The sequence below is a fragment of the Leptidea sinapis genome, chromosome 19 (assembly GCF_905404315.1).
Source record: "Leptidea sinapis chromosome 19, ilLepSina1.1, whole genome shotgun sequence".
Taxonomy (NCBI): domain Eukaryota; kingdom Metazoa; phylum Arthropoda; class Insecta; order Lepidoptera; family Pieridae; genus Leptidea; species Leptidea sinapis.
The window spans coordinates 12,395,132-12,420,220 of NC_066283.1; the positions used below are offsets into that span (position 1 = coordinate 12,395,132).

Below are 25,089 nucleotides of genomic sequence, written 5' to 3' on the forward strand. Positions count from 1 at the left end.
TAAATTAAGCTATGGTCTCCCATTTTACGGCGTACGCGACGTCTCGTTACGCCGTACGCTGCGTCACAATGTTTACTATATAAATGTAAGTACTGTTGTGGTCTCTTTCACACGTCCACGCTGACTTGTTGAACATGCGCCGCGTCTCTAGTTATTTCGAACCATTGCAGCGAGAAAGTCGTCGCTCGCGTCACACAAAATGATGAGGTTTGATAAAGGAAAAGACGAGTTGTTGATTGAATCGGTAAAATCTTATAATGCAGTGTGTGATAAAAGTGACAAGAATCATAAAAACAATATTTATAAACATTAATGTTGGGAATTTTATTTTTAATTCGTAATTTTCTCCTTATACGGCCTTCTTGTGTCTCTTCTTCTAATAACAAATATAAAAGTTTCACCAAATCCATCGCGGAATCACTACCGCACGTGATCGCTCGCGAGTAGCCACTGAGCCACCAGTGTCACGTCAGACGTATAATTGACCGCCGACGCTGAGCGTTGCGTCCAGGAGCCCTATTACCAAAATCGAAATACGAAGTTTCGGTTGACGGATCGTACATTTCCCTATTACGAAAGTGTTTCTGATCCGAAGATCGATACGAAGTTCGCGATTAGACATTTTGTCTTTCGTTTACATTATTCCCGAATTCACTTGAGATTTACTTCTTATGGTTATATATATGGTTCCGAAATGAAATTCAGCCGCATTATTCGGATCCGAAGTAATTTGGTAATAGGATTTAATTCGAAGTTCGTCGTTCTTTCGTTCAAAACTTCGGCTTTCGATTTTGGTAATAGACCTCCAGACGTTGGAAGCCACGGAATTGAACGTTGACGCTGACGCCTGACGCCGCGGCATGACGCCTGACGCGCGGATGCCGACGGCATAAAATAGGAGACCATAGCCTTAGCTACGCTGCTCCGCGACCGTCCGCGTCGTCAAATTTTTTATGTGTACCAACCCTAGCCAACGCTCCGCCCAGACGTTTTTTTTTTTATTTTTTTTTTTTATGAAAAAAAGGGACAAGACGAGCAGGACGTTCAGCTGATGGTAATTGATACGCCCTGCCCATTACAATGCAGTGCCGCTCAGGATTCTTGAAACCCCAAAAATTCTGAGCGACACTACAACTGCGCTCGTCACCTTGAAACAAAATGTTAAGTCTCATTTGCCCAGTAATTTCACTAGCTACGGCGCCCTTCAGATCGAAACACAGTAATGCTTACACATTACTGCTTCACGGCAGAAATAGGCGCCGTTGTGGTACCCATAATCTAGCCGGCATCCTGTGCAAAGGAGCCTCCCACTGGACTCAGACGTAGATAGAAATTTCAATGAGACCGCTGTGTTACACTTCTGTTCTATTATTTTATAATGATACGTAATAATATTAACATTCAATCAACAAATGACTACTCAGCGTCGGTAACCGGTATTGACCAGTTAATACCAGATTGATTGGATTACTAGAATGTAATACATATTGTAGTGACCTTTAGTTGCATGAGAATAAATATAGTCGTTAAGGTTAAGTTGAGACATTGATCTTAAGTGATAAGAAATCCCTACTAATATTATAAATGTGAAGGATTGTTTGTTACGCTTTCACGCCTAAACCGCTGAACCTATTTTGATGAAATTTAGTATAGAGATAGACTAGAGCTTGGAAAAGGACATAGGCTAGCGGAAAATGACACCATAGAATTTTGTATTTAGGCATTCGATAAATAGTAATTTATAAGTATTTGTTGTAGCATTTTTGAAACTCTGACCTACATGGGTATGAAATAGGAGATTAAAGTTCGCAGGGAAATACTATTAAAGAGACTGTCCACAGTGACAAGTTATATCCTCTGTATCGAAGAGCGCCGCCAGCAGCGGAAAGAGGAGTTATATGTGTATTATTTGAAAAGTATCCCCAAAAATAAAATAATCTGCCCAAAGTAACTATTCCACGCGGACAGAGTCGCGGGTAGAAGTTAGTAATAATATAACGGTGCCTTAAATACGTGTTACTCCCTTCTACCCCTATACCATGTGAAAGAGACATCAGGTGGTCAAATTCTTCGTATAATTATATTAAATTTATGATTTGAAAACAAAATTTCTCGAAACTGCGACCTCTCGCATTCCGTGCGATCGCTCTTCAAGCTGAGCCAACAGTTCAAGTTAGAGAGCTACAACGTGAGAGTTGAACAAATACTAGATTTGTCAACGATACGTTCTCGAACGGTTGGCTCCAACGAGAGACGTGGCAGGTTCGAGTCCCGCATCGTTCATAAATTTTGTTTTTAAACACTATTTGTGGCGTGGTTATTGTTTAGTAATAAATAACTGTCAAATATTCAGCCGTAGTTTATAAGATAAACTGAATAGCTAGCCGGATTGGTGACATTAGACGGACGGTCGGAAAACGTCATAGTTTTAGGCTGATATCTATAAAGCGTATTTAGACTTTGCTCTGACCAGTGGGAGGCTCCTTTGCACAGGAAGCCGGCTAGATTATGGGTACCACAACGGCGCCCAATTCAGCAGTAATGCTTAAACATTACTGTGATTCGGTCTGAAGGGCGCTGTAGCTTGTGAAATTACTGGGCAAATAAGACTTAACATCTTATCTCAAGGTGACATGGAAATAAGGGACGTGACGAACAGGATGTTCAGCTGATGGTAATTGATACGCCCTGCGCATTACAATTCAGAGTGCAACTCAGGATGATTGAAAAACCCAAAAATTCTAAGCGGCTCTACAACTGCGCTCGTCACCTTGAGACATAAGATGTTAAGTCTCATTTCCCCAGTAATTTCACTAGCTACGACGCCCTTCAGACCGAAACACAGTAATGCTTACACAATACTGCTTCACAGAAGAAATAGGCGCCGTTGTGGTACCCAAAATCTAGCCGGCATCCTGTGCAAACGAGCCTCCCACTGGCCAAAGGTAAGGTTCCCGAGTCCAAATAATGTCGGAAATTCTGTGAAACGTTATATTGTGAATGTGTTTCAAACGAGACATGATAAAATTTTCCGTTTCTAAGAAATAATTATATTTATTTCCGCTGCGCAGAGTCACGGCCCTTGACGTAGCATCCGTGATGATGTGGTCACAACGTGTCAATAAAGTCATAAATTAATTATGTTTTACACAATTATTTTTATATTTATTTATTTACTTAAATAAAACACTTTTTAAAGGATTAAAACGCGTGTAATTGTGATTTGATATTTGCCTAAATGTTACATTTTAATTATTATTAAAGTTAACCCGACGTTTCGAGACTTGTTTGGATCACGTTTTCAGGGAGATTGCGAGTGAAATCAGTCAAGATAGTATTTGTCATAGTTGTCATTATGAAGTTAAGCGCCATTTGTTGCCACGGAATTGGTATTTGCTGTACACAGATGGTTTTTGGCAAAATTTACTGACAGTTTCCTCTTCTTTTTTGGTATGTGTAGTTTTGGGTTTTAATTTAGAGATTATTGGATCCCAGGTGTTAGATAATTTTATTTAAATATGTAACACTCGCGTTAATGAAGAAATCCGCCCTTTTGCCCGCGACTTCGTCCGCAATGAACTGTCATGGCTTAGCCGTTCTAAACCGGTTTATTTGACTGAACCTTTATAATGAAAACAATATGTTATGTTTTTAAAGTGATAACCCTCACATCTAGGATTAATACGTAAATAAAATTTAAAAAACAAAATTTTATTAACGATGCGGGATTCGAACCGACGACCTCCGGCGTTCCGTGCTCTAACAGTCTTAAGTTGAACAGAGCAAACAGAATTTTATAACGAGGCGGTACTCGAAAGGTTAGCTCAGTTGGTTAGAGCACCGGCACGGAACGCCGGAGGTCGTGGGTTCGAATCCCGCATCGTTCATAAAATTTTGTTTTTCAAATTTTGTGCTTTATAATGAACTTAAACTTAAAACCTTAAATCATTTATGCGTCTCGATAGAGTCTCTTGCTGTTATACAACCGATAAAAACAGGCCAGGTTTAATACTTTAGTGTGTTTGACAAGCTACGTCTTAAGCCGGGCTTAGGTAAAATCGAAATACGAAGTTTCGGTTGTCGGATCGTACATTTTCCTATTACGAAAGTGTTTCGGATCCGAAGTTCGCGATATGCCATTTTGTTTTTCGTTTACCTTATTCCCAAATTCACTTGACATTTACTTCACTATTAACGGTTATTTGTATGGTTCCGAAAAGAAAGCATCTGCACTATTCGGATCCGAAGTGCTTTGGTAATATTGATTGATTAAATAGTAGATTGATTTAATTCGAAATTCGTCGTTCTTTCGTTTCGGACCGAAACTTCGGTTTTGGTAATAGACCTGCATGCAGTGCACAAGTCAGTATCGGCGCCGACTCTGCCGCTATCCATGACTTCATTCGTTTATATGGAGTCAGTAGTCGCGGTAAGCTGAGTAGGCTGAGCACACGTTTGTGAAGTCATTCGCTTAGTTTACGAGACATTTTATCGTCTACGCAACGCGACGTCAACCCTCAACACAGCGACAGTGACTTCCCCATTTACACGGGGTTTGTACCACTGGCGCGGGAGGGCGCCGACTGACCTCAAAATATTCGTATGCGAATATTGAAGTAAGCGCTGACTTCCCGCCGCTGTACTGACTTCAAAACAGTTCACATTGAGTATATTTCGGGTCAGCGCTGACTTGTCTCAAAATTGAAGTCAGTTACTGATCCTGTCTAAACCCGCTTTACACTTGCGATTTGTGTGACACTTTGTGTTAGTGTGCGTGCATTGCTCCAAATAGAGGTTAGTTCTAAGCGCATTTTTTTTCGACGTTTTCATAGCTGTCATAGTTTATCTTAACGTATAAATTATCTTAGCCAAAAACAGTAAACGAGTGGTTAAAGATAGAACAAAACCAATTAAAAAGCTCTCTCGGTTGTTACGTTTACGTTACCGGTTCGGTTTTACAAACCTTTGTTGAAAGGATTATGGTAGGTTAAAAATAAATAAACTTTTTCTCATAAAAATAGCTCAAGGTTGAAATTCTGATACTTGTATTTCCACCACACCGAACCAGAATAGCCGATTGCGGGTTGCATTAAATTCTACAAACATTTAAAATAATATTAAAAGTCCATATTAAATGCAGGAAATAATTAATATAAATATGTGGGCACAGGTGCACCTGTCATATCAAGATGTGTTTCCATTCTTGTGTTTTATTATTTACTAGCTGACCCGACAGACGTTGTTCTGTACATAATAAATAAAATACTGTTTTATATGAACTTGTCAATAATACAAATAAAATTTGAAAAACAAAATTTTATGATCGATGCGGGATTCTAACCCACGACCTTCGGCGTTCCGTGCCGGTGCTCTAACCAACTGAGCTAACCGTTCCAGTACCGCCTAGTTATAAAATTCTGTTTGCTTTGTTCAACTCTCAGGTTGTGACTTCATCTACAGGATCTACTTTACAATTGATAACCTGCTACCCCAATATTTGCATATTAGAAAATTGATTTGAGATCTCCCTCTTGTAAATCTAAACAATTTTGTCAATAATATTTCATATCATCAAGAATTATTTCGTAAAATATGCTGCCTGTTGTTATAATTAAATTATTTCACAGTGGAACTGTCAAGCCGTGCGTCAATAAATTCACTAACAGAAAATATGTCCATACAAAACAAATATTGGAAATAAAAATAATTATGGGTCCCAAATCGAAACAAAAACTATCCTATCTTTCAAGTTGGACTAAACTGCACTCCATGAAGTAATTCCCATTAAAATCCGTTCATTAGTTTAGGAGTTCACTGAAAACATACTCACATAACATATTACTAGCTGACTCGGCAAACGTCGTTTTGCCATATAAATTATTTTTAGAGTTAGACCGTCTATTGGACATGGCAACATCTTTCTAAAATAAAAGAATTTTCAAAAATAAACGTAGCCCAAGTTACTCCTCATTACATCAGCTACCTGCCAATCAAAGTTGCGTCAAAATCGGTCCAGCCATTTCGGAGATTAGCCGGAACAACCAGACAGACAGACAAAGACACAAACAAAAAAAAAATAAAAAATATTAATTTGGTATATGTACCGTACATATAGTCGTGGTCAACTAATTAGGGACATTCAAGATAGTGAAGAGAAATAACCCGTTATGTACATATAAATATAAAACCCTATTGATTTCTCAGTAACTATTATTTGCATAGTTTGGTCCAACTATTATGCAATAAATGGCTATAAATAAAAGATTAAATGAATAGAAAAAAGTGTTTAATATTTGGATATTAAACACTTTTTTAACCTTGGGGTTAACCATGTATACAATTTAAGGTATAATTCTTAAGCTGGACATTTAATTAAGGAAAGTAAAGAAAATTAAAAAATAGAATTAAACAAAACTATTAATCTCCAGTATTTTAATTTCTATAACAACTCCATTTTATTACGTGTAAAATAACCCAGTAAGAAAACCTTATCGCTTATTATTAATTATTATCGCTAGACACCAATGACATAGACAGTGGCAGTTTCTGACATGTTTCGACAGGATGTTTGCCCATGCCTCACGAAAAGCTTCATTATGTTCATCTTAAAATATAATTGGCAACTTTTTTCTTGATTTCGTGCCAAAGCTGCTCGATTGGGTTGAGGTCCGGGCTATTTGCTGGCCAATCTAGCACTGATACCGACTGACTGTTATGAAACGACTTGACTGAACGGGTGTTATGATTCGGGTCATTATCATGCTGAAACGTCCATATGATAGGGAGATGTTCCTCAGCGTAGGGAAGCATAGTTTCCTCTAATATTGCCTTGTATGTTGGTCTAAATTACCCTGAACTTTCCTCACAGGTCCCACTCTACGTCCAGAAAATGAACCCCACATTTTAATGTTTCCACGGCCATGTTTCACCTGCTTCTTTGTAAATCTTGGATTCATTTCCGCTTTTACAGGACGCCGTACGTATTACCTTCCATTTTAAGAAATCAAATTAACTTGGCTTCTTATTGGCTTCGTCAGAGAATAATACATGTTGCCATGGGCGTAGGTCCAATGTAAATATTTACGTGCAAACGTCAAACGTGCATTTTTATGTTCTTTTTTCAACAACGATACTTTGCAAGCCACTCCTTCGAACATCCCTGTTTCTATCAGACGTCGTTTAACGGTCCTCGCTGTAACAGCGGATCTTTCGTCCGCCCCAAACACTTCGTGTTTAATAAAAAAAAAGGTCCAAAAATGGATCTTTCTTAGCTAACCTGGTTATCATTCTATCTTCTTGCGGAGTTGTTTTTCTCGATTTTTTTTATCTGGGCACAATTAAAGCTGTGTTGTTGCGCCTGAAATGTTGCACTGCATTGCACACCATAGTTTTTTAACAATTTAAATATTCTGCTATCCCTCGGTATGACCAACCACGCTCGACAAACTTCATGATGATTTTTCGTAGTGTTGCATCGCAACTTATATTTTTGCCCATTTTTCTTCAAAATAGTTCTCAAAACTTAAAATTAATAATCTTGATTGCCGCCAAAACTACCTGGAACCTGAAGGAGAAGAAATAAAAAAATATTGAGATTCAGATTTTGAAAATAGAACACAATATCTCAGTGTCCCTAATTAAATGACCAGCCAGCATTTTTTGAACAAATAGCACTGTGATAATCTATCAGCTATACTGTAAAGAGTTTTAATGTTTAGGAAGTTGTTATTGTTTGTATAATCGGGCACATAAATGACTAATTATAGTTACATGTAAGGGATATGAAATCTTGTTTAGACTCATTGGAAAATAAAAAATAAATTCACAATTGGTTAAACTACAGAGTGTCCCTAATTAGTTGACCACGACTGTATATATTCATATATACATGTAGTAAAAAACGGTTATTTCAATATTACAAACAGACACTCCAATTATGATGTTGTGTTATGTATTATTTACGTGTGCTACTTTTATTGCTCGAATTTAAATGCTTTTAAGGCGAATTTAAGTCTTACGAACATTTTGAAAAAACATTTCTCGCATGCCTGTTCTTTTTATGTCTGTTTGACACGATAAAGTACCTACTAACAAAAGCAAAATAGAGCTGTTCGTGCTATATATCAGCTTATATAAATGTTTAAATAAAAAAATGGCTCTGTCGTAAATCCTATTACTCCACAGCTGAATATCTAAATGATCGGACAACCTGGGACTAGATTGTGATTATTTTATAGCTATAGAAATGACTGAACAATACTGTATATTTTTATTGAAAAGAGCGCAAAAAAATAATCCTGGGAAGTTTCTTGCGCCGCTTCTTCTCTCTCAGAGCGCCATTTTTTTCCGAAGCGGTAGTAGTATCTAGTATATTAGAAATGACATCAAAAAGAATTCTAAGGGAATAAATTTTGAGAAAATTAATACCTTTTATGCCATTTATGCCTTTTAACGAAATCAAGCCATTGTTACTTCTAGTACTTATTACATATTTTTTGCCATTGTTTACAAAGTAAGAAATTCTAACAAACTGGGTCAGCTTGACTTCAAAGCTATCAATAAGTAGCACATACAAATAATAGTATTTTATTAATATTAAAGGTAAAGGTTTACATAAGAGGTGTATTAAATTAAATTTTTAGTTATTTGATACTTTTCAGTTTTTGTTGTCGGTTTTTATAATTACGATTTTATAATAAGCCATAGATTCCCACGATAGTACCAACATAAAAACAAGAACACAATATATAAAGACTATTCATAATAATTTATGTTTTTGTTAGCATTGAGATGGTTGATTGGCGTGCCCTATATAAGCTAGAGCGCTAAGTTTCGAGCATTCATTACCTACTTCATCTAAACACTAATATATATAAAATTGTGTGCGATTTAAATAAACGCCCCTTTTACATTTGTTATATTGTAAATCGTATTTTATTTCGATAAATGGTAATAATAAATATAGACAATAATTATTTGCACAAATTAAATTTGAAAACAAAATTTATGCGGGACTCGAACCCGTGACATCTCGCGATTCGTGCGAGCGCTCTTTCCATTGAGTGACGTATCTTTTATAAATCCTGTATGTCTTGTTCAACTCTCAGGTGGTGGTTTCATCTACAGGATCTACTTTACAATTGATAACCTGCTCAACAATATTTGCGTATCAGGAAAAAAATAACAAATTATCTATTTATTTCATCAAAATAACAAGAAAGGTCGCATTCTGTAAGAAGCCGTAATCAGCACGTAGAGATATTAATTAGCAAGGTGATCGGGTGGCTCAAACGGAGAGCCAGTCAATGACGTTGAGAATGTGGACTTCCCCGATTCGGCGGAAGCTCTGACCTTAACTTAACCTCTTTACGGTCAATATATTTTCAGGATAGTTGTACAATGGTAAGAGACCTTACACACTACGTTTTTTTCGCGTGCCATCGTCGCGCGCTTTTTGTGCTGCAAAATTTAAAAACGGCAGATTACTTGCGAATATTATTTTATCCGTGTAATTTGGCCAAGAAACTCCCAAACTATAAGGATCGTTGGCGCTGCTTCGGTTTAGAGTCCTTAAATAACCGCAGAAAAGTGCATGATGCTGTATTTTTTTACAAACTTGTCAATGGCACAATCGACAGTCCATATCAAATTTCAAAATTAACATTTTTTTTCGAAGAAGACTGCCTAGGTCCAAGAAATACACTCCACTTATATCTTCAGCACGGTCGGTCGGTTCAGTCTGGGCCTCCATTCTCCTTTGAACAGAATTACAAGTACCAACAACGCTATTAATAACTACAATGTCAATGGCGATGATAATTATATTATGGGTGGTGAGCTGTCGAAAAGACAACAATCTATTGATATCTTCTCTGATCACCTCCACAGCTAAATAAATACAGCACTCTGTTATGTCCTCACTCGCAAGCTAATGTGTGTAAATATGTTTACTGTAGAAGAAATTTGTTGTTGATCCTTCAATTTTTCTCTTGTCTCTTTCAATTTTTTTGAACACGCGCGTTCCTGCCTTTACAGGCGCAACAAACGTGTATGTGTCGCGCGGGAAACGTGTGAGTTTCTGTAACCGACATCGAGAAAATTCTGTGTACGTTTGTGTTTGCAGCTATTCAACTGATGCCACTGCGCGTCTGTTATGTTAATTCAATTTCTATCAGAAAACCACTTACTTACTTACTCATTAGTATAATTTTGTGTGGCTGTTTCTAGTGCTGCCCTTGCAACGCTAGAAATAAAAAATACATTACTAAACGTATTATTACATATATACAATACAGCGTGTTTATGTTGAATCCCCATAACTCTAAGTTTAACGAGACCGTTTAATAGAATAAAATAATTGAAATAATTATCAAATATCAATGTTACACTACGAGCTTCAAATTATGAATGATTATACTTACCTACTTATCAATGAAAAATATGTCACTATGTTACTTTCATTGATTATTATGTCCTTTGATTAACTTTGTAAGTGTAAGTTTGGCAACGTCGCTAAGAATAGGACTTGTCATACTGGTTGCAATCAAGACACAATCTACATTTAAAAACATTTTTACACCCATTATATGCATTTTAGAACACATGATTCTTAGAATCTCCTTTTACTTTTTAGCTATAGAATATAACCCTAAATTGCATTTATGTCTTTCTATATAAATCCTCCTATTGCATAAACGCCGGAACGCATTAGCGGGTGCTGCACTGCGAGTCGCGGCAGAGTTGCCTCTGAGAGAATATTTTGACGCGCAGTGCAGCGACGCTCAGTTCGTCACAGCAAGCGGCGCGTTTCTTTAGTTTGCGCACTGCTAATTGTTAAGTTCTCGTTCTCTGTTATATTATTTTTGTTCTCTTCCATTAATAGGTTTATCTTCTGCACAGAATAAGGAAATAATGACCAAATCCTCGTCACTATCGCTCATCTTGTATGGTTGCTCGCACGCAAATTGGTATAGAAATGACTCGAGCTGCCGCTTACTGTAGTTGTAATGCGATAGGTATCGTCTAGCGACGTGAAGCGACGCACAGCGCAGTGCCGCTGTAATGCGTTCCGGCCTTAAAGCTAAAAAGAATAATATCGTACTACAAATTAATTAAATTATTTTAATATTAGGTACTATAATCATTTGCGCACCTTTTAATAATTCTTGTTTTATGGATGTCTGATAAATTATGGCTGGCAAGATTCGGTATTAAAGGATTGTATAAAAAACTTGATTAAGTTGTGTATCTCAAAAAAAAATATGAATTATTGTCCAGTAGATGACCTCTAGTCTTGACCTCAGTATGTGTTTCGTAAAGCTTATTAAATAATAAACCGGTTATTAAATTTAACATTAAAATTAATTGTTAACATGAGTGTTGTGAACGTTAAAGATGTATGTTGTTCTTACAAAAAAGACACGTGTTTTGTTAGATAGTGAGCTAACTTTAACAACGTCAGTGACCTAACAATAATGGCGTCTTAAATTAAATTTATCTTTTTCTATTACAAAACAGTGATAGCTTGTGTTTATCTAAAACGTCGCAGGAACAGCGGGCCTACCATGAACTCTTATTGCGATTCAATTGACAACCTAAAATGAACTGCTTTGCTATTTCGTACCACGACGTGATTAGAGCTATCTAATTTAGGTTGACGTCAAATCAACTGATTAAATCGCAATGATGTCAATTGAACGTCAAAAATGATATCAACTGAATCGGAAATTGATTTAGTTTGTTCATTCATTCGTACCATGAGGTTATATTTCAAGTAAAACTGGATAGCTTATGATACAAAGTGAGCGATTCGAAAAAAGTTCCTCTAAGGAAGTATTAGAGGAAAGTGAATCGTGTTGTTAATAACTTTTAAAAATAGTGAAAACATACAGAAAAGGAAAATTTTATTGATGAAAGATGAGGTGAGATTACTTTATCGGACTTTTTTGTAAAACAACATACTGAAAATAAATACCAAAAAAGGAAAATACTAAAGACGAGGCAGTAAGGGCCCGGACTGTCGGACGCTGTTCGCAAGAACGAATTAAAAAAAATGTACTCTCTCTCAAATCAAACATCAATGGAGGTGCGTTCATAACTCGTTATTTTTACGAAAATACCTAAGCAAACATTTAATTTGTAATGCAAAGAACTATATTTATTTATATTAATATTATTTAATAATGAAGCCACAACCTGAGACTTGAACAAAGCAAAACAGAATTTTATAACGAGGCGGTACTCGAACGGTTAGCTCAGTGGTTTAGAGCACCGGCACGGAACGCCGGCGCAGAGAACGATTTTGTGATCAGTTTTGAAATCCAAGATGGCCGCCACACAAAATTATGATTTCAGCAATATGGATATCGTGTCCGAGGTTCTCGAGGGTGCAGAGAATGATTTTGTGATCATTTTTGGAATCCAAGATGGCCAGCGCTCAAAATTCGTCCTCGACACCCTCGAGAACCTCGGATACGGTATCCATATTGCTGAAATCATAATTTTGTGCGGCGGCCATCTTGGACTTCAAAAATGACCACAAAATCGTTCTCTGCATCCTTGAGAACCTCGGACACGATATCCATATTGCTGAAATCATAATTTTGTGTGGCGGCCATCTTGGATTTAAAAAATGATCACAAAATCGTTCTCTGCGCCCTCGAGAACCTCGGACACGATATCCATATTGCTGAAATCATAATTTTGTGCGGCGGCCATCTTGGATTTCAAAAATGATCACAAAATCGTTATCTGCACCCTCGAGAACCTCGGACACGATATCCATATTGCTGAAATCATAATTTTGTGCGGCGGCCATCTTGGATTCATCTAACTTCCCTAAAGTACATACATATATACAAAAATCCCGCGTGGCATAATATTCAAAATAATATTACGTAAATTTTATTTTACATTTACCTATATATTTCAACAAATACGCTGTCGCATCATCATTTTTTTTTTACTATGATTCCCGCTTTGTACTTGTTTGCTAAAATCTTACGTAATGTGAGCCCGAGAGACACGAACACAGTACCTTCAACACCTTTGACAGTGGTCACGGGCGTACTGCTGGCTTGAGCGAGCATGCAACCAAGGCGTCGCGTTTGGTTTATTACGAAAAAAATTAATATAAAATAATTCACAAAGAGTATTGATAAATCCCACAGTGAAAACTTATAGATACTAATAAACTCTCGAATCAAATAAGTTTTGTGTTTATAGCTATCATAGTTTTATGATAATATAAACAATTCAAATAAAAAAGACTATTTTTCAAAAAATAAATCTATCGAGATTTTTTTTCGTAATCGTGTTTTCGAAACAGCGATAATTTAGATCAAGAAATGAAGATAAACATGTCAAAAAATTGGAATTGTAGTATTTGTAGAAGTATTTTAAGTAGATTTTTAAAAATGTTGCTTTTTAGGACTATAGCGCCTTAAGGGATCCAAACGCGATTCAGTAAAAGGCACTTCATGGTGCGAATTTTAGCGATTCAGTTTAGGTACCTAAATCGAACTGCATTGGAATCGCATCGCTTATTAAAAGTTGATGGTAGGCCCTCAGGAACAAATAAAGGAACGGAAAGCAATTTTTGTCAGCTGTCATCTATCTGGTATCATATAATCTAAAATCTAAAACGTCATTATGAATATCTTCTCTCCGTTTGACACAACTTAGACAAGCTTCGACTCGTGACTAAATATAAGCAATATCTAAATATTGTTGAACGCTAAACAACTGAAGGACACAGATTTGTAATATAAATTTTATAATAAAGTAGTCTACCCTCTTCAATTATAATCTCCATATTCTTTCAGATGCGTGCCTTCACAAGCGGGGGCCGAACCCTGGGTTTATCTTCCTCTTTGACATGGCTGGAGTGAAGCTGGGTCACATAACGCGTGTCGGATTATTGTGAGTTTTTTAGTACATATAATAGCCTAGACACATGAACGGATTTGGTACGGCCAGAGCATCGAACGCGGTCCAGTAGTGGACCATATTGGATGGTATGTCGCATGGTCTATGGCAGGGGTGCTCAAGCTTGAACTGCTGGCGATCTACCTCAAAATTGTTAGACTACGATCGATCGGGTCTGAGAGGCTTCAAGTATGTGTGATGAAGGATTGTCGTCTAGGTAGAGTGTCACGATGACATAGATATTTTAGTTTTGCGCAAAATATGCATTTTTTTAGTCAAGGTAAGTGTAGGTCTGCTCTTAAATGTCTATGAAAAATCTCATAATTCTTATTCAAAATTGCGAGTTTATTGGTTCTTACAAAACAAACACGTTGTAAAGTTCTAAGCTTAACTAAAGAGTGACTTTGGATGTTGAAGAGTGACACTGCATGTCCTGAGCATACTTTTCATAAGATATAACGTAATTACCGATTTTAGTTTTTTATATCGGATTTTTTTTTCGAGATCGACTCGAAAAGCACTCGCGATCGACCTGTCGATCCCGATCGAACGTTTGAGCACCCCCGGTCTATGGCATAAAATTACTATAACATGTACATATTCTGTGAAGTGGCGCACGTTTACCAATATTGGTCGTAGTTTTAGAGAGGTGAAATAAGTTTTGTGATCTAGTGGCTATAGATGGTACTGTGTCACTTTTTAATATATACAATACATATTTTATATATATATGGATACTATAGGCATAAGGCGAACAGTATACATCAGTGCTTCGAGGTAAATGTTTATTGGGGTGTGGTAAGAGGGGAAGTAAAACGCCATTGTTACCGTACTTCGAAAGCTGTGAATCATGGTTAATACTCAATATCCAGTTATTGGTGGTAACACTGTACAAAAGTTATATTTTTATATTTTTATTTATATATCTATATGTATGTATGTCTATATGATTCAAAATGTTTTAGCTCTCATAAGGATAGACAAAGGTAACATCGCTTCGCCATTTCCTATCCAACAGTTAGCGCCGCTGACTAAATTAAAGTAGCTTTACAAAATATAATCATTGCTAACTCCATTACAACACTTTTCATATAATATTATTATTAAAGTCGAGAACAACATCTCTTGGTCATTATTGGTAGTAAAGCATTCCTGTCATGGTAAATGCTCTCTTTCCTTCTGTAATTTCCAAAATTAACTTCTCTTTGTCTTACTGTTCTATATTTTTTATTTTCGGAAATTATTTTTTCTCATCTCACAATCACATGTGCGATCTCTACACCTTAAGACAGCGTGAGTGTGTGAGTTTTTTTTATGATAATACGGGACGAGACGGGCAGGACGTTCAGCTGATGGTAATTGATACGCCCTGCCCATTACAAGGCAGTGCCGCCCAGGATTCTTGAAAAGCCCAAAAATTATGAGTGGCACTACAATAGCGCTTGTCACCTTGAGACATAAGATGTTAAGTCTCATTTGCCCAGTAATTTCACTAGCTACGGCGCCCCTCAGACCGAAACACTGTAATTTTTACACATTACTGCTTCACGGCAGAAATAGGTGCCGTTGTGGTACCCATAATCTAGCCGGCATCCTGTGCAAAGGAGCCTCCCTCTGGTAATAGAGGTTGGAACTCGGACTCTAAGGGTGAGATGTATACAACGTGTTTACATTGAATTACCATAACTTTATGATTATAATCTATAGCTAAAAAGAGAAGTTCAAAAAACATGTGTTCTAAAATGCATATAATGGGTGTAAAAAAGTTTTTAAATGTAGATTGTGTCTTGATTGCAACCAGTATGACAAGTCCTATTCTTAGCGACGTTGCCAAACTTACACTTACAAAGTTAATCAAAGGACATAATAATCAATTTTTCATTGATAAGTAGGTAAGTATAATCATTCATAATTTGAAGCTCGTAGTATGCAGAGTTGCCAATTTTCTCATAAAGGTGTGTGACATTTATATTTGATAATTATTTCATTTATTTTGTATGAAAGATAAGAAACGCAAAAAAAACATTATTAAAATTTAAAAATTAAAATCATACACCATTCGATTTCAATAAACGGTCTCAGAGTTATAGGGAATTAAAAAAACAGGGTGTATATATTTTATATATAAAATTCTCGTGTCACAATGTTCGTTCCCGTACTCCTCCGAAACGGCTTGACCGATTCTCATGAAATTTTGTGAGCATATTGAGTAGGTGTGAGAATCGGCCAACATCTATTTTTCATACCCCTAAGTAATAAGGGTTGTTCACCCTTAATTTTTGTTTTTAATTTTTGGACCAAATTTTTTGTTTTTATTTTTTTATAATGTGGCATTAAAAAATACATACAACTTCAAATTTTCACCCATCTACGATCAACAGTTACTTTTGTATCGCGATTTTGTAGATCTATATAGTGTACTTACACTTTGCTCAGACCTTACCATAAATATATTTCCCGAGTGAGTGATAAAACCCGAACATGACTTGTGCATTGGGCTGTCGTAGCATAATTTCAGCTGTCAAATGACTATAAAAATAAAATAAAATATTAAACTATACTCAGCCAGGCCTGTCCCACTCCCCGTGTAGGCATCGAAATCGTAATGTACGTGCGGCGGCCTCTACAGAGTAAGTCAGCCAGTAGGGACTCACGAGCGAGCAGTGATGCACGCGCGATTTGTTGTCACCGTTGTCATGTTTTAAAAATGAAGAAACATTAATAAAGCAATGCAGTATAAAGGTCATTGCGATCGAAATTTTTTAAGCTTCCTAAAGAAGCTGAAACAATCTAATTTAAAGTGATTGTTATTATAGTTAAATTCCCATTCATGATAGCTACATATTTATTTCCTATATACTAAGTAGGTTTGACTATGTCGTGTCGTCTTCCAACGCATACATTACTATCTGCAGCTAATGTAGGTTTAATTTGAAAGATTGATTATAACATAATATTGATTATAAATTACGATTACATACCTATTTATATTATAGAAAAAAACTGAGCTATTTTTATAAGATGACATTATACTAGGTAGGTACACTTTTAGGTAAAGAAGTCAACCCTAATTTCGTCAGAATAGGTAAGAGTCACGCGGTAGAAAGAGAGACAACTTCTAGGTGAATAAAAATGTAGGTTAGCTGTGCGATCTGAATTACACCTTATTGTATGACCGCAAGATTAATATTTCTTTGATTTTGCGGAGTGAGATTTCCGTACTTTTACTATTATATATTCTTTGACTCAGATAATATTTACTTAAGTAAAGTCTTAGCAAAGTCTATGTACGCTCTATATAGCTCAGCCTAAGTGAGCGAGACAGGCCATAATTACTAACGGCCATTCCCAATATTCAGTCTATCTCCGGTTGTGGCCTATTATCGATAAAAATCGTAACTATCGTTGACTTTTCTGTCCCTATCTATAAACTTATCGACGGTAATTTATCTTATCCATAAACGCTGTCTGTCAATGGGACGACGTATAGCTTATTAGCGATAGAAGTTTATATGGAAATTGTAATTCACGCGTCCCAATATAAGGCGATAAGAATGACTTATCGGGTATATTGGGACAGCTTCAGATTATTGACATATAGTATATCTGTAGATAGTACATTGGGAAGGGCCGTAAATAAGTTCTAGTATCTTTATTTTCTACCGTGGGCATAGTTCGTGATATCACAAGCAATATATAAATAATGTTAAATTGCGATGGTCATGTTTATCTTCGTCTCATCATCACAAAAATAGTTCACACATTATTTCTTGCATAGATAATGACGCAACCGCTCACGTTGAGAACTTTCACATGATGTGTGTTCTTGTTGTTTGTAGATCGTTGCGAAAGTTCTTCCAATATGTGCAAGAGGCGATGCCGGTCAGGATGCGGGCCATCCACGTGTTCAACACCGAGCCAGTTCTGGACAAACTGCTGCTGCTCATCAGGCCGTTCATTGACAAGAAGTTCTTTGATATGGTGAGTATAGTGTACAACAAAAATCAATAAATATGAAGTGAAATGAAGATGAATTTATTTTGGAAGAAAAACTGATACATTTACACAAAAAAGTTAATGAAAACAAAATATATGCTTAATCTAAATACTTAATTTAAGATGTACACGGCCATATTACTTCTGGACCTCCGCCCCCCCCCCCTTCCCCTCTCACCCCCACGAGCTCGTCCTGTTGCGTCAGTACGGTTTGCAGTTTTATTAGCGTTAGGTAAATGTCGTGATATTTTCGTGCTATCACTGCTTTGTGTTTAACCAACTTCAAAAAGGAGGAGGTTCTCGATTCGATCGGTATTTTTTACTTTTATGTATGTACACCGTTTACGCTGAGATGTATGATTCGATTTACGTAATTCTTGTTTAGTTCGATGCGGATTAGATGCCATTTGGAAAGAGTTTTACATAGTTTGACCGAGAAGTTGTCAGTTTATGAAAATTTTTGTTTACGTCGATGATGTTATTGTTCCGTTTCGATTCTGTAGTTTGTGTTGTTCTGTGCTGAAAAATTAAATACTATTTGTACTTAACCCAGATTCATCCATTGATTTTTCATCATTATAATAATAATTATTATTATTATTAATTAGCATAACTACACAACACCTTTATATCAATCAATAGTACATAATAAATTATTAGTAAGTAGTTCATTTATTATTAATAATATCCTAGTGATGCTTGTTTTGCACACCGTACCAAAGCGACGACGATGTGACGTCATCGACGTCAGGTCCTGAGATAATGTAACCCGGTAGTACAGTAGCAGTAGTGAAGTATAGAGATGATGTATTCATCATCTCTATACTACACTATTGGTTGATAGGAATATTTTCCTATCAACCAATAAATTTAACTAATATTTAAAATCAACCATTATATTCAATAAATAAAATTTGAAAAACAACAAAACTTTATGAACGATGAGGAACTCGAACCCACGACCTCTGGCGTTCCGTGCCGGCGCGGTGCTCTAATCAACTGAGCTAACCGTTCGAGTGTCGTATCGCTATAAAGTCCCACATCGTTCATAAAGTTATGTTGTTTTTTTTTTTTTCAAATTTTATTTGTGTATTAATCCTAGAAGTGAGGGTTATCACTTTAAAAACATAACAAATTGTTTAGATTTACAAGAGCGACATCTCAAGTCAATTTCCTAATATACAAATATTGGGTTGAGCAGGTTATCAACTGTAAAGTAGATCCTGTAGATGAAGCCACAACCTGAGAGTTGAACAAAGCATACAAGATTTTATAGCGATACGACACTCGAACGGTTAGCTCAGTTGGTTAGAGCACCGGCACGGAACGCCGGAGGTCGTGGGTTCGAGTCCTGCATCGTCCATAAAGTTCTGTTGTTTTTCAAATTTTATTTTTGTATTTATCCTAGAAGTGAGGGCTATCACTCTAAAAACATAACAAATTCTTTAAAAATATCATATCAACTTGTGACTCGTTATTGTTAATTTTATTTTTCAAGTCGTTGTTTTATAAAGTGTTCAAGTATGAAGAACAGTTTATTTAATTTTACCTTTTAACATCTATATTATGTGCTGCAATATGATAAAATATTCAACTTCATTAACATCAACCAATAACCAAATATTTTACTTGACAAATAATAATGACTAATATTCACAGCCAGGGGGCCTAATCCTAAAATCGATATTCGATAAATCGTGGCATTAGTCGTGTCGAATCCTACTCTTAGTTACATCGTAATCAATGTCGAATCGATGATTGAATGAACGAAACATTATTCGATATTATCGGTCCTAACCCTACTCTTAGTTGAAAATGTCAGAGACGAATATTCGAATTTCACAAATAATCAAACGTCACTTTTACGATAATCTCAACGACACCTTCTAGGCTGTCGATGCTATTATCGTTTCAAGTTGTGTAGATATATTTGCCATACAATATACATACTTAATAAATATTATTGAAATAATTATATGTGATTTACTATTCAACAGGATTATTTTACTACTAAGTCATTTAAGTCATTTTGTTGATCGTTTATGCGTAGAAATAATGCAAATGGCCGCCTGAGAAATAGGAAATCGACGAGAAGGGTTAAGTTACTTTTTTCTACATTTTATTATCCGCAAGTTTTGTATTATTTATTCAATTTTAAATGGTCATATTATATTCATTACATATTTTTTTAACATTTATATTATGTGTATATGATACCAAATTAATGGTGCAGAGTCTGGCATGGGCCTTAGGGCCTAAACTATGTTTTGACTTTTGACACTTAACAGTGACATAGCACAGATAATGTTTAGGTTTGAACATATTTCATTCACACTAACATCGTAAAAAATCAAAATATTAGTCTATGGTTACGATAAACGATAAGGAATTCGATCATTTGTTAGAGTAGGATAGTTGCGATATATTCGGAGTATTATCGTATTGTTCCGAATGTATCGTTGTCGATTTAGCGAGTAGACCTCCTGTATAATATCGATATTTTTTATTAGTTAAATATTAACTAATATAAAATATTCAACATCAAACAATAACCAAATTTTGTAAATGACATAGAATATTAACTAATATTTTCAACCAATAAAAATATCGATATATTTTTTATCATTTGACTATCAACTATATAAAATTTCAACCGCCCAATTTTAAAAGCCCGCTGAGTTTCTTGCGCCCATTCTTCTCAGGCCTGAGGCAGTCTCTTTTGAATGGGTGGTAGTTTTTGACGTTCAATAAGTGATTTTAAATCATATTTTGAATAAAAATATTTGAATTTGAATTTGAACCATTATTGGAATAATAATAATCCATAACCAATATGGATGTTTGTTTCCGAGTCATGGATGTTTAAATGTATTTATGTATGTTTAAGTAAGTATATTGTATTAAATATATCATTGTCTTGTAACCCATAACACAGAATATATAAGCTTAACTTGGGGCAAGATAATTTGTGTAAAAAGTTTGTCAATATTATTATTATTGACATCTATGGTGTAGTACTTAGCTTGTGGTCACCAGACGTGCTCTGGCATCAGTGCGGCGAAGCCATAATGTATAAGGAGCCTAATGCACTAATAGTATATTGCACAATAATAATTAACATATTTTACATTAATTATACGATACAATATTTGTATGCGACCTCAATGCTTTTTATTATTCATAGTGAGGGTAATTAAATCGCAGTTAATATCAGTTTAATTTAAATTCGTGTCTGTGTTAATATTTTTAAATTAATAAATTTAACATAATATAGTTGCTTTATAATCTTATTAATTTTATATTTACGAACATCTCTGGTCGGTTTCATATTTTATACGCATATATTTTTTCATTATTTATAAGTGTTTCGCTAATTTTCGTAAGTCTACATGCAGATTGCATTTTTTGCATGCAAATCAAATTCAAATATTTTTATTCAAATTTGTAGGATGTAACATCACTTATTGAAAGTCAAAAACTACCACCCATTCCAAAACGAATGCCTCAGACCTGAGAAGATCACTTGGCGTTGCGTAGAGACGTCGCTACATTGTGTGTCTTCTACCGCATTTATCATGGGGAGTGTTCGGAAGAGCCTTTTCACCTGATACCTACCGCCAAATGTTCCACTGCCACCTTCGCACGACACGCCACATATTAGGATATCATACCCACCATCTGGATGTGTGGTGGTCTTCCACTGCCCTTTTCAAGGAGCTTTCTTCCTCGTACTTCAAAGCTGTGGAATGAGCTTCCTTGTGCGGTGTTTCCGGGACGATACGACCTTCAAAAAAAGCGCGTACACCTTCCTTAAAGGCCGGCAACGCTCTTGTTCCTCTGGTGTTGCAAGAGAATGAGGGTGGCGGTGATCACTTAACACCAAGTGACACGTACGCTCGTTTGTCCTCCTATTCCATAAAAAAAGAATGGGCGCAACAAACTCAGCGGGCTTTTTTTTTCATCAAAAAAATATGTTTACAAAGTAATGCTGTACAATTAAACTTTTTATTTAATAGCCTGAGGGCGGTCGCTCCATTCCCAATCTGTGGTATCATTAAGAAAGTCATTAACGTTATGTTTACCACACAAGCGTTTTAAACAATTATTTTGAATAACGTAATACATCGCCCCACAAAAGACTTACTAACTCGACTAAGCCGAGTTGTAGGCATTATAGGATTATATCTGTTCCTGGTGTTAACATTATGGTTACGACAGTTTCTAGCAAATTCACTTATGTGCCTATGAACATCCATTACATTATCAAGATTTTTTTTTATTATTATTGAGAACATTATCTTTGTAAATCCTTTTGAAATAAAATACTTTTTAAAGAATTTCAACGTATATAATATATATATTAGGATTTAATTAACTATGTCGTGTAAATTGAGGTGTCAATCAAGGAACAAGTTCGACGAACAGATGGCTTACACGGACAGTAAAGTCCTCGAATGTCGACCGCGTACTGGAAGACGCAGTGTTGGTAGGCCCCCTACTAGATTGACGGAAGATTTCGTGAAGTTCGCCGCAATAATTGGGATGAGGGCAGCGCAGGACCGATTGTCGTGGAGATCTTTGCCTTATTTCAAATTCAAATACAAAATATTTCTATCCAAAATACGATTCAAAATCACTTATTGAACGCCAAAAACCACCCATTCAAAATGGACTACCTCAGACCTGAGAAGAACGGGCGCAAGAATCTCAGAGGGCTTTTTTTAATAAAAATATGAATTACAATTTAATATCGTACAATAAACATTTATATATATAGTATGTATAGTAACCTTTCCCACACAAACGTTTTTTAACAATTCTTTTAAATTTCGTAACACATTTGTTTTGTACATTTCCTGGGATCATATTGTAGAAGCATATACATCGCTTAACAAAAGACTTACTAACTCTATCCAACCGGGTAGTAGGCATAACAAGTTTATGTTTGTTCCTCGTGTTCACGCCTTCCCTCGGAAACTCGTGCGTTCTGGTCGCTCGCCAAGGCTGTCCAAGGAAGCTTCTGCCAGCCAACCATTCCGCCACTGCACAGGGATGATGACTCGCTGGCCCATAACGCGAAAGAGAAAGCTGATCTCCTGGGCTCCCTCTTCGCGTCCAACTCGACTCTGGATGACCAAGGTGCACCACCACCGCATATTCCGCGGTGCGAGTCATACATGCCGCAGGAAAAATCCGGTTTCCGTCAGGGTCGCTCAGCTGGTGATCTTGCATACCTCACCCATAAATGGGCGCAAGCGGTTGAGTCGAAGGGAGAGGCGTTGGCGGTGAGTTGGACATAGCGAAGGCCTTCGATCGGGTGTGGCATAAAGCGCTTACAGCGAAACTACCATCCTATGGGCTTCCCGAGAAGTTGTGCAAATGGGTCACTAGCTTTTTGGCTGATCGGAGCATCAAGGTTGTTATCAACGGTGCATGCTCCGACTTAAAACCCATAAACGCTGGTGTCCCGCAAGGCTGCGTGCTATCCCCTACGCTGTTTCTTCTGCATATCAATGATATGCTGCAAATCAGCAATATTCATTGCTATGCAGACGACAGCACAGGGTATGCTTCCTACACCGGCCGTGCCAACATGTCCCGGGATAGCGTCGACGAGAACCTGAACAAACTTGTGTCTGAAATCGAGACTATGCTTTGCAAAGTCTCGGAATGGGGCCGACAAAATTTAGTCTAATTCAACCCCAAGAAGACACAAGTTTGTGCGTTCACCACTAAAAGTCTCCCTTTGTCGTATCCCCTCGATTCGAGATCACTCCTCTAACTGCCACAGCCTGTATTGGCATACTTGGCGTCGATATATCGAGCGACGTTCAGTTCCGTGGTCACTTGGAAGAGAAGGCCAAACTGGCCTCAAAAAAGCTTGGTGTACTCAGTAAGGCGAGACAGTACTTCACTAAAAGCCACCGCCTGCAACTTTATAAGGCGCAAATTCGGCCTCACATGGAGTACTGTTCTCACTTTTGGGCGGGTGCTCCCCAGTACCTGCTTCTTCCATTTGACCGCATACAACGAAGAGCGGCTCGAATCATCGATGACCAAGTCATCTCCGATCGGCTTGATTCTCTAGCATTGCGAGAGATGTGGGTTCTCTCTGCATCTTCTACCGCATTTATCACGGGGAGTGCTCAGAGGAGCTGTTCGGGTTGATTCCAGCGGCCGAATTCCACCACCGGACATTACGTGCAAAGTACCATCCGCATCACGTAGACGTCTGGCAATCCACAACCGCGCATTTTGTCCGAAATTTCTTGCCTCGCACAGCCACTTTGTGGAATCAACTACCGGCAGCGGTCTTCCCGAACAGATACGACTTAGGGACCTTCAACAAAAAAGCAACCTTAAAGGCCGGCAACGCATTTCTTGACACACCTGTTGTTGCGGATGTCCATGGGCGGCTGCCTCAGCTCTCCCCATCCCGTGAGCCTCTTGCTCGTTTGCCCCCTCTCATATATAAAAAAACATTTTGAATGTCACAGTTTCTAGAAAATTCCTCAATATGCTTATGAACATACAGAACATTATCAAAAATGTATTGGGAAGCAACAGTCAAAATGTTTATTTCTTTAAATTTTTCTGTTAATGATTATTTAGGACCTAGGTTATAAATCGCGCGAATAGCCCTCTTCCGCAGCACAAAAATGGTATTAATATCGGCCGCACTGCCCCCATATTCCGCAAATCCCCTTCAGAGGCAACAAATGGCACTAAACTAGGTACCTAGTTTATTATAGTAGGTATTAATCTCTGTTATAATTACTTTCTCGACATTTGCCAACACGGAAAGACTACGAAAGTTTGGACTATATGCAATATTCATTTCTACACAAATAATCAATGTAAAAGTATCTTTATAACTACCCGCATTTTAATTCTTTAAAATGTGTGATCGTTAGTTAATTCTATGGAAGGTGTTCATATTTAAAAGGTATAAAAGGCATTTTCTCAAAATTGATTCCTTTAGAATTATTTTTGATGTCATTTCTAATATACTAGACACTACTTCCTTTTCGGAAACAAAATGGCGCTCTGAGAGAGAAGAAGCGGCGCAAGAAACTCTCCCAGGATTCTTTTTTGCGCTCTTTTTAATAAAAATATACAATATTGTACTATCATTGCTATTGCTATAAAATAATCATAATCTAGTCT

At 36.8% G+C, this 25,089-nt stretch overlaps 1 protein-coding gene across 2 annotated transcripts in view; it reads left to right on the forward strand.

Moving 5' to 3' along the window:
* The window catches only part of LOC126969738 (alpha-tocopherol transfer protein-like), a 61,293-nt gene that overhangs the window by 29,788 nt on the left and 6,416 nt on the right, over positions 1-25,089 (forward strand). Inside the window, exons 3-5 of one of the 2 annotated variants that reach the window (XM_050815301.1) lie at positions 13,824-13,920; positions 14,892-14,912; positions 17,766-17,907. In XM_050815301.1, coding sequence (XP_050671258.1) covers positions 13,824-13,920; positions 14,892-14,912; positions 17,766-17,907 — 260 coding nt within the window. The remainder of the gene's footprint in view (positions 1-13,823; positions 13,921-14,891; positions 14,913-17,765; positions 17,908-25,089) is intronic. The other variant, XM_050815302.1, reaches the window with a different exon arrangement.